We start from the raw sequence: 12,182 nt of genomic DNA, 5'->3' as shown, positions 1-12,182 counted from the left end.
CTAGGTTAGGTTACGGGGAGTGGTTTGACGCTCCTCCATCTTTTCTTGTGAAATGTGAACTGTCTTATTCGTGATTTAATGAATTAATTTCTTGTTGTCAAAAAAGAGAGAGGCTAAATTGACTATTTTATACATTGATGGACTAAATTTACAATAGATATAATAATTGAGGAGTGAGGACCATTAGACTAAACTGAAAATTAATGACTAAATTGCATAATAACCAATAACCGAGGAATCAAAATTGCAATTATTCCTAAAACATAATATTCTAGATTCGCTTTCTGATCTATATATTATGATGTAAGTATTATTGTTGATAATAAATAATGATTAGTTGTAAATGACGATCATAATGATCCATTCACTCAATTAATGGACTAACAATGCTATAAGGATTTTTTTCTTGGAAAGCCCGCAAGCTCAATAGACAACTCATGGCAAATTATACTGTGTATCATGCTCCCGGATTTTGAATATTGATGTTGTTCTGACTTAGAAACACAATTTACATACTAAATGTCTAAATGTTTACAATTTACCTTTTAAAAATTTACAATTTGTATACTACGAACACACAATGTTAACATATATTTAATTGATTGTCTTGTTTTGTATTCACAACTTCTTTTCAAATACTGTAGTCACACAACATTAACATATTATGATTTGATGACCATGTATTGTATTCACAAATTTCTTTCTACAATTGTTATGCGTTTTGACTTAAAAAGACAATTTATATTATAGAAATTCACAATTCCAATGCTAAAAATACACACTTTAGTATCAGGTCCACCTTGCAAGGTGGACTCTGGTCCATGGCATAGCAACTCACAACTCATATATGATGTCGAACTTAAAATATTGTAGTTATCAAACCAGTTATCCGATTAATTTGGTTGGAGATTGCCGTCTCATCTAATTAATTCTAATCAGATTGTCTAAAGCAAGAAGTAATTTATTTTAAAACTTTATGTGTCTAAATAAAGGTTATAATCTTATATCCTTAATTTATAGCTGCTCTTTTTTTTTTTAGGTGTTGAGAAGTTTGTTGTGCATAAAAGGTGATATTATAATTTCTTTTCAGAAATACCCTCGTATCATAACTTCCTTTACTATTAATTCAAGTTACATTTTCATTAAGGGTGTGTTTGGAAATTATGAAATGACTTAGGGGAAATGTTTTCTAAAAAATTAATCATTTTTCAGAAAATATGTTCTTTTCATGTGTTTGTTTGCACAACAGAAAATTGTCTTTGTGTGTTTGGTTCATTTTTTTTTTTTTGAAAAATGAGTAAAATTGTATAAATAAATATTTTCGGCGGAAACCAAACTTATGGTTTCAGCCAAAATCCTTGTTCTGAGTGTGGCGAAAAATGACTAGATTTTCCTAGTCAACGGAAAATGTTTTTCGTTGACTGAATTTTTTAATTGCATCCCGACACTGGAAACTAGGAAAATGATTTTCATAAATTATTTTCCGAGTTCCAAACACAGCCTAAATTGACTTGAACACATTTCAAAATATCCAATTCAAGAAAAGTAAAATTTTTGACCATATATAGTTCTATACATACAACACCAACTTTTATCAAATTGGATATATACATGCTAATTAGATTGCTTAGCATGTGCAGTGTGCATGAACGTGTGGCGTGGTGGTTTAGACTTTTGACTCAATCAACAATTTGATTTAACATCACAACAATATAAAGGTGTGTTAAAGAGGCCACTCGAACAAACTCATTAAAAATGAAATTTGTAATTTATAATAAGCATTCAATTCAATCATGAAAAATGTCCACAGGTAGTCTTGTGGATAAGATTTGTAATTTGTTGTCTGGTCTGCCGATAAGATTGAGTTAAGATGGAGTAACTAGCATGATTGATGGCCACTGCGCATTTCTTTGTACAACGTTCTTGTGTACGTAGCTTATTAGCATCTTTAATATGGATATGATGATATGATGATTGGATTGGGAACCTTAGCTCGAACTTGTCTTAATGCGCATGCCTAGGGTTGACTTCAACCTTTGCATTAAATTTGCTGTCAATTCACATTTAATTCACATGATCATTACATAAATACAATTACTTGATCTTGCAATATAATACGGAGTATTATTTTATACAAGTATAGCGAATTTATTAGGTGGATGGCACCTACTATTGTTGTCCGTACCGACTTATTTTTATTAGAGCATTTCTATCTGTAGTTATTTGAGAGGTTTATGTCAAAAATCATCCAAGTGGCATAGAAAAAGAGATGAGAGAGAGGAAGAAGGAAGCATTGCAAGTGAAAGGTTCATGCTACAATGAAAGCTGAATGATTATTGTACTACCACAGCCACTGCACGCACCCAACAAGGCGCGCCTGACACATTGATTTTTTTAGATATCAGATTTGTTTATTTTTTTTAATCTTCTTCCATTTTCTCTTTCCTAATCACACTTACAAAAACTCCTCAATCGTGAAATAACTCCATTCATAAGGATACTCTAAATACAATCTTTTTAAAAATTTATAAAATTTTTCTTTCAGATTAGAACAGAAATTAAAGTATAACTAGCCATGGCAATAAGATAGGCAGGACTGGCCCTAGTCATGTGCGGCTATGGCAATTTGTGATGGTGTAAGACCCTAAGTTTTGGAGGCCTAATTTTTTCTAATTTATTTTTAGAGGCCTAATTTTTATTTTTTTTAAGTATAGAGAATTTTATGTGGCGCCCACAGTGATCATATAATAACATACGTTAGTTATTAAGTTGTAAATATACACTTCTTTGCATTATATTAGTAAGGCCTTTTTAAAAAAATATTATGAAATTTTCAATGAAACTATAGAAGAAATTATCAATAAAGAATGACAACACAGTGAATACACATGAACTACCCTAATAGAACGAGTTTGCATGTGTGATAATCAAGTTGAGGCTTGGTTCTAAGTGTTAAATTAAAAGTACTTTCCAAGTTTAGTTTTGGGTTGATATATATGTTTTGTGCATGTGTATATATTAGAAACTACTCCTACTACTACTACTAAAATATATCATGGTTGAAAAAATCGCTAGGCGCCCGTATATTTTTTATTTTTTAAAAAATTTGTTTAATTTTTTTAATTTTTAAAACTTGATAATTATAAACTATTTAATACTAAAATATTAAATATTAACCTAAAAAGCATCTAGAGTTTGAAGAATTTAAGGTTATTTCACTTAAAACGATGTCGTTTTTAGTGAAACAACCCATTTAAAAAAGAAGGGAACAATGTCTAACCAATTTAGGTGTCCTAGTCGGTGCCTAGAAGGCCTAGGCGGCCGATTATGGTGATACGCTAGGCAGCCGGCCAGTGCCTAACCGAGATTTTTGCAACTCTGTCAAAAACTTTCTGTTGCGTTTGAGTATTTTATGATTACAGTATCAAAAATTGAGTTTGGGATGTATGGTGTAAAATTTAGTCAGGTTTAGGACAAGTTCTAATAGTGACATAACTAATCAAATTCGAGTCAATTAGTGTTAAATGGATGGACAATATAATACTCGTTTAATTATCGTCCTTAAATATTACTCGGTACTAAAATAGGGTGTGATACTTAAGAATGAATATATTAGAGATGGCACGATGAACTTGACTGATGATATATACAAATTGGTAGTGATAGCTGCCTCTCACCAATACCATACTTTTAAATCAAATGAGATAATATACACATGCCCATGGAGTGGCTGCTCTGCGGCCTGTAACTCCATAGCTTATTATCTTGAAGATCAGAAAGGTGTTGTGTATTGGGGGTGGGGGGGTGGGGGTGTGGGGAGGGATGGGACCTTTTTGACATTGAAAATTAATGTCTGGTAGTAGAAAGGACATGGACCCTAAGATTATGAAGCACAGTCACATGAAAACTACATCATAATTTTCTTCCCAAATGTCCTTTTCCAATGTCTCCATCTCCTATACAATTACAGGACTGATTCTTAAGCCTCATACGTAGCCCCTTTTTCCATCTTATAAATTCTCATAATTAATCCATTACCTTTATTTCTTTTCTTGTTTCTTTTATTTTTTTAAAAATATATTCTCATGAATTAATAATGCCCATTTATATTTTTTATTAGTTGATCATTATATATATATATATATTGAATTCAGGAAAAACTAACTTGCAAAAGCTATATATATAAATTGAGTTAAACCGCGCAACTCTCTCAGAGTCTATAACTGGAGATGACATACAATCAAACACCGCTTTGAGGACCAAGAAAAAGAAATTCATATGGAATCTCAATGACAGGTCTTGGGCTAAAAGAGGTCATCAAATCACACAAAATTAAAATTCACTTTATGATGAATATGAATTGAACACGCTTATTATAATGCCAATCTCTCCAAAGCAATTCTCATAGGATTAAAAAAGTTGGGGATCTCTAGTAGACTCACTTTGTAGGATAAAAAGAAGTTATATATATATATATATATAACTTTTTCATAATATGTGTGTAAAGTAATTAAATTAAACATGCAGTACTTTTTTTTATTTTTGAAATAAGATGATATTTTTAGGTATGCCATTGTAACATTTCTTGATCTATATTATATAAATAAATATGTTAATGTTTTGGATATTTTTGGCAAGTGCTATTCCAGCAGTTACTCATCAAGTATGCATTCATTACAAAAATTTGTTATACATTACATGCACAAGCAGTTTTCACGAAAGAATGAAGAATATTTTCATCAATGTTGATAAGGACATTTCTTTTACTCTATTTTGTTGACTCCCAAAATAACAATACATGCAGTACAAGGAATCCTAGGGCTTTGCGTATATGTATATACATATATATAAGCTAGTATATATAGTATGAAACCAAGTAAATAAAAATAGCGTTCAAAAAAAAAGTAAATAAAAACAATATTATAGGTGCATAAAAATAATATTGTAGGTATATAAAAATGGCATAAATAATAGAGCATTTATGTACTTACGGTAGTAACTTTTATGAACTAAATTTATGTTCCTAAATAATTTTATTTACGAGTAAATTTATTTTTAAAAAATTATTTTAAAAAATCAATATGGTGTCATTTAAAATATTTCAAATGTGTGTGTGTGTATATATATATATATATATATATATATATATACATACATACACTAAAAAGAAAACTATGAAAAAAATTAAGGAGGTAAATTTTTGGACTAGGATTCATAACAAAAATGGATTATGGTTCATGATATATATAACTACTAATGTATAGACTCCCACACACTAAATTCCACACACAAAAATGTTATATATAGAAATGCGAGTGGTTAACAAAAAAATAATTTCTTCCAACCCTCACTTTAACGGTACGGTGTGACTTGATTGGACAACTCATGAATTACCTCTTTAGATTTAAAATTAGTTTAGACAGGAGCTTATTCCACATGTTTCAAATCGTCCAGCCATCATTCATCAACTTTTCAGTTTTACTAACCACCATACACGTCAAGAGATTAGAGTGGTTAGTAACACTGACCACTAAAACTTGATTAATTAGATTACCATGTATGTTCATAAGCTAATTTGATGATCCAACATTTTCAAACAACCATGAACTTAGAATTGAATAAGCAAATTAAATTAAAGATGAAGAAGAAAAGAAAGAATGAGACGGGCAGGAGATATATGTAGAAATTGAGTTGAAACGAAGTAGTGACGTTAAGAAGAATAATGACATTAACGTGGGAGTGGGGAGGGAAGCTGTCCTTAGCCTGCAATGCATTGAATGCAAAATTTGGCAATACTAAGGTGGCAAAGGATATGATCTGATCGTTATATTATTGCCATGCATCTCAATGCACAGATAGCCCATCCCATTTGATTTTCATATATATCTCCGGCCAATACTAAATCCAAATTCCATTAATTTCATCTTAGGTGGAGCTAACATATCATGCACACTGCCTCTGCTTGCTAGCTACATCACTGCTGCAGTGGTACCAACTCATTTCTTCCTAGTAGTGGAGCCCTGTACTGATGATCCAGGAGCCAACTTGCATGGTTAATATATTTGTTCATGACCAAACCATATATAGTATGTAGTTGTGTTAGGATTAAGTGATATTATAATAATAATATTATTATAATATTAAACTAAGTGAAAAAAAGTTAGTGGTTGGTTTTATATGTAGTATAATTAGTGGGTTAATGGGTTATTAAATAAATTAAAGTTAGTGAGGTAATGGGTGTTAGTGCCTTTGTGGTTAGTTCTTTCTTTACCTATAAATAGCATGGCATTTCTAGCTTTGTATATCAAGTTGTAAGAGTTTGAAGTAAAATAAATATTGTTATTCCTCTCTCTCTTTCACTTCTCAAATATATATATTTAGATATATTATATTTAATATATCTTGTATTTGGTATTAGAGCCAGTCAACTTTCCAACCCCGAGATATTTTCCATAGTGAAAATATAGTAACAAATTTCAATATTGTATGGTCAGGTCTTAAATCGGATGGGTAACTCGATTACAATTATTGGCAAATTATGATGACCACACATTTGAAAACTCAAAATCTTTTGAGCTTTGTTGATCCCGGCCTACCAGAAGGAGCTTAAGCCGCCGCTATACGGCGAGATCAATTGGCCTGGGAATAGATTCACCAAGGTGTTGATTACTTCATTTTTGGACAATTAGCACATGCTCAAACAACAAAGCAAGTTTGGGACATCTTAAAGGTGGCACACAAAGGAGTCAATCGGGCATAGAAGTCTAAGTTGCAGTCTTTGAGAAGGTTGTATGATCATTATAAGATGACCTCTACAGAAACAATAGATATGTATTTCACTCGTCTTATTGGTCAAGTGAATAAGATGGGTTATATGGAGATACAATTGAAAATGGTGTAGTGGTTGAAAAAGTTCTTTGAACTATGCCGATGAAGTATGACCATATGGTAGCTTCAATAACAGAGTCACACAATACCGAGCTCTTATCAATTGCAGAGCTTAAAGGTATGATAAAAAATCACATTCATAGGATTGCGTCAAAATCAAAACTACTAACAGAAGAAGCTTTGAAGAGGCAAGTCACCCTTAATATGACTACACTAATCAAAGAGGTGGAGGGTATGGTAAAGGTCGTGGAATAGGAAGAGAAGGATCTAGTGGACGAAGTCATGGTAACTCCAACCAAGGAGAAGGACGTGGTAACTCCAACCAAGGAAGATGTACGTGTAATACCAAACAAAGTAAATTTCCATTTCATTGCTACAATCGTGGCAAGTATGGACACAAGATTGTAAATTGCTAGTATAATGAAGACAATCATGAAAATCAAGCAAACATTGCTGAAAATTAAAGTCTTTGTGAGAGTTTTGAAACCTTACTTTTGGCCAGTAATAGTTTTTTTGCAACTGAAAACATACGGTTCTTAGATACTGGGTGTAGTAGCCATATGTGTGGGTAGAAAGAATTGTTTTCCGAACTAGATGAATCAGTCCGATCTGAAGTGACATTTGGCAATAAGTCATAAGTGCTAATTTTGAGAAACGGTAAAATTTCTATTGATAGTACTCATAATTTTATATCCGATGTGTTCTATCTTCTTGAACTACAACAATTACTGTAAGAAAATTAGTTCCTAGCTACTATATTTGCCACAAGCATAATGGTATATATGATGCAGATCACCATCTTCAAGGTGATGATCTACCAATCCCATATATTAACGGTAGGTGGGTGGAGCGTGATTACCATACATGTCTAAAGTTCATGAATTTGATTCTTGCCAACACTTTCTTGGTCGAGCTTATTGTGTAAGGTCTCCAATGTGGTAGGGTTTACCTTTGATGTATGCATAGCTTGTGGGCCATTACACAATAGTAGAGTTTATCCGCTGCATACCCTTAGTTAGTAGTTGTGGTTCCTCTCGTCACCCAAAAAACAAAGAATATTATATACTTACACTTCTCAATTCATGACTAGGAAAACAACAATCATCCAAAAACGAAATACACTTCTCAATTCACAATTGAGAAAAAATCTTATCATTTTGTACTTGCAATTTGGGTGAAGAGTGTCTTATAATCTTAGTTGGCAAATTAGATGTCCAGCATACCAAAAACCTAGTAAATATAATAGCTCTTATCCATAGTTAAATTTAAAATCTCGTGATTATTAAGCTAGCTAATTGTTTGATCAACTTAGTTTGAGTTATTATATATATATATATATATATATATATATATATTTCTCTGTGTATGCTGTGTGGCTGACACAATGGGAGGTGAGGCTAGCTAAGCTAATCCAAGAATTATATTATACTACAGTGTTCTACAATCTCATAATTTTCTAGAATTTGTAGACATATATATATAAAATATTTAAAAAATGTAATGTGATGATTAGGGCGGATGGAGAAACTGAAACGTTAGAAGATAGGGTTGTGTACATTATTTGGTCGTGTGGTGCTCTTCTCCTTTTTCTTCTCTTGTCTCTTTTGTTTCGTTTCTTTGGTTGTCATGAAGTCACGTGAACGTCTAGCCCCCACACTCTCCACAAAAGACTAATTTTACAACTGTATCTCTGTCTCTGTGTATATATACACACTCATTACCCTCTTTTAAAACACTACCTTTTGCAATTCTCTGATCACAAACCCATATATCCAGGCCAAATCTATCTCTCAATTCTATTGGTCTCTCTACTCTTCCCCATGATCCCTGCTTACATGACTTCTCCTTTCCCCTTTGACCTCAATTACAGCACTGCAGATCACTATGATGATGATAATAATGATGGTGATGATCAAAACCCCAAGCTTTTCTTTGCTTCATCATCAAACTATCAAGCTGCTCCTGCTGTAGTAGCTTCTTCATCTTCCAATAATAATCACTCTTCATCTTCTTCCCATCTTTTCTTGAACTATGATCCTCAATTTTACCAGCCACCGGCCCTAAACGCGGTACGTATAGTGATTACTCGATTTCTTTGTCCCATTTATGTTGCTGCTGATTAGGATAAGTACTTATGACTATGCCAAAGTTATAGCTAGTAGCAAATTAAAGGGGTAATTTTATTTTTTTTACTTGTGTAGCAGACTGGATGCTGGACTTGGCTCTTTGAGCTGTACTCCAGCATCTATGGCTTTAATTTTGATTTTTGTGAAAGCTAGGTTTTATAGATTATATGATCATATTATTAAATTGTTGTTTTTGATTTCTAGTATTGATATTTTGGTTTCTTGGATCATGTGTACAGAATGATAATTGTGGATCATATGATATGGAGGCCAAGAAACGGAGGAAAGAAGAGGAGAAATATGAGAATCAAAGTGAGAAAAGTGCAGAGAAAGTGATGATGGTGCCTGCAAAGATGAAGTTGGTGAAGAAGGTGAGGAGTTCAGATCGCGCAAACATGGAAGTGGTGACAAATGTTAGTGCAACGAAGATTGAAGATCATCATCAAAAGGGGCCATTATTAATATCTTCTTCCTTGGAAACTGATCACAGCAGCAACAGCTCCTCCTCCAACAATTGCGGAAATGGAAATAATGTCCCCATAGTTAGGGTTTGTGCGGATTGTAACACCACCAAGACCCCTCTTTGGAGAAGTGGTCCTAAAGGCCCCAAGGTATGTATAGTAACAACAATCATCTCATCATCCATACCTCACCGATTTAAAGAATTCTTCGTTTCTAAGTGATCAGGAAACTCACAGTCACCACCTAATCTTAATAATTAGTTGCTTTGCAATATAATTTCTTCAAGAATTCTTTGTTTTCGAGTAATAAGAAAAACTCGCAGACTGACTAATTTTATTTTTGTTTTGGTAATAATTAGTCGCTCTGCAACGCATGTGGAATAAGGCAAAGGAAAGCGAGACGAGCCATGGCGGCTGCGGCGGCGGCTGCAGCCACGGCAAATGGCGGCGCAAACGGAACCGCCCCATCTTCACCGTCAACGTTAAAGCTGAAGGTGCAAAAGACGACGGCGAAGAGCAATAATAACTACCCATTGAAGAAACGGTGCAAATTCGTGACGGCAACGGCGGAAACGTCGGCGCCGTCAAGCGCCGCCGCCGCAAAGAACGGCGTGGAGGATTTCTTGAAGAAGCTAAGCAACAGCTTGGCGCTCCACCGCGTGTTCCCGCAAGACGAGAAGGACGCCGCTATCTTGCTAATGGCCATATCCTGCGGCCTTGTTCATGGCTAATTTTCTGCTTAATTATTTTTATTTTATTTCAATTCAGCAAAGTATTAGTGAGTTAATTATTAGGCTTAATTATTATGATGAATTAGTGATCGAGTTTGAGTGTGCAATTAAGGAACAGCAAAACATTATTAATCCGAGGTTTTAGCTGTTCATGAATAATTATTTTAAGTTTAATTTGTGTATGTGGCGATAATGATATTGTTAGGGGAGATTATATTAGAATTGTAATGATTTTGGAACATGATTATGAGGACAAGATAAAGCCACTGATGCTCTCTTGTTCTTAATGTATGAGTATGATTTGCCTTCTTTTTGTGTTGCTGCGCTATTTTCAGTAATGGTCTAATTATGTTAATAATAACTTTATTTAATTGGTAGTCTAATATATATTTAATTTATATTTATATAAAACTATAATCAATTACATAAATCATAATATATGTGAGATTACAGTATATAATCAATTGTGATTTGTGAGTACGTAGAGGTCCAAGTGTCCACAACATGCACCATTTAAAGAAACATTAAATTAATGAAGTTTAAAAGAAGTTAATAATGACTTAATAAATTTTTACATAATTAATGAAGTTTTAGATCCTGTTCTAAATGTAAAGTTGTAAATTTTAAGGTTGCTCGCTCCATATCTAAAGTTAAAGATTGAACCCCTGGCGCTCGTTAAGGTAAGAATATATGAGTCTCTTTCATTCAACAACGTCCAAGGTCAAATGTTCTCAAGTAAATACAATAACAGTTTTACTGTTTTTTACGATTTGATTTGTTACCTTTGTGAGTTGTTTGTTTCTTATCACACTTGTTTCAGTTTCTTCCAAATCAGTCCCTTTCTCAACCTTTTTCTCTTCCCATATATAGTTACCACCCCATCTTTACCTCCCCACAATATCTACCACAGTATCATTACCTTTTTTTTTTTTCAAAAAAAAAAAACTTTACTTTTTACTTTAGTTATAAGAGAAAATTTACGGTCACTATCCCAAAAGATACATTCACTCGTGTAATAGCTTGTAAAGTACATATATAGGAACACTAAAAAGGCCCTATATATAACGAGTATGGGTTCAATTGATAGGGTATTGACTACAATTCTACATATTTGGTTTTGACCATCATGCTCACTCCTTCCCTTCCCGCCAATTCGTGAAACTATATCCTGGACCTCAAGGACCCACCTAAGGCATACGAGGAGATAAATTAAATCAATCTAGCTTTGATACTCAACACCAAATTGTACTCCTATGTACAAAAGGGCAAGAATCGAACCCCAGCATGCCCTTGGAAATAAATTTTAAGTGAGTTTCTCATCCACTAGCTAGACCAATGCCTTGAGGCACGGGTGCTTTTATCATTAGCTTTGCGATCTCCAAGTTTTAGCACTTTTGAATAATAAAACCTGATGGAGAAAATTGATTTCTCAGGCGATCCATAGATAAAAATTAATGATATAGAGTGTTTGTCGGGAATAAGAGAATAAGTATGATACAAAGATATAATGTGAAAACTATAATAGTAAAAATCACAGGCGTCAAGAACCACTACATATAATGTATAGTACATGTACATCGATAGTCATGGCCATGGGGTGAAAAGGGAGAGAAAAATACGTAGAAGAAAGATTAATTTGGGAGTGATCGATGTGAGTATCTCCTCCTTTGTCTCAGATTCCCAGTCTTTATATAAGAGGTCATCTGCAACTTCCCTAGCTAACATTAGGCTCACATAATCCCCCTATTTCCTTGTTTAACTCCATCTTCTTTGACTATCCCGGCCATTTTTTTATAAATAATAATGATATATAATATAATGGAATATTATTCCATCATAAGTAATTCATAAGCCCCCCATTTTCTGAGCAGCAAAATGTTTATCGATGAAAGAAAGTAGAAAATTATCACATGTGAAATCAAATAACTTGTCAAATTAATAATGACACTCAGAGTGTATCCTTAGTGACGATCATG

At 33.3% G+C, this 12,182-nt stretch overlaps 1 protein-coding gene across 1 annotated transcript; it reads left to right on the top strand.

Annotated features, from left to right (window-relative positions):
• Positions 1-8,620: 8,620 nt before the first annotated feature.
• Positions 8,621-10,516, top strand: LOC115998447 (putative GATA transcription factor 22). Its single transcript, XM_031238027.1, has 3 exons — positions 8,621-8,957; positions 9,254-9,625; positions 9,835-10,516. Exons 1-3 carry the CDS (start codon positions 8,709-8,711, stop codon positions 10,204-10,206), a joined length of 993 nt encoding a protein of 330 aa, XP_031093887.1. The 5' UTR covers positions 8,621-8,708; the 3' UTR covers positions 10,207-10,516.
• The last annotated feature ends 1,666 nt before the right edge of the window (positions 10,517-12,182 follow it).

Source organism: Ipomoea triloba, chromosome 12 (assembly GCF_003576645.1).
Source record: "Ipomoea triloba cultivar NCNSP0323 chromosome 12, ASM357664v1".
NCBI lineage: Eukaryota > Viridiplantae > Streptophyta > Magnoliopsida > Solanales > Convolvulaceae > Ipomoea > Ipomoea triloba.
This window is presented reverse-complemented; position numbering and strand designations above follow the sequence as displayed.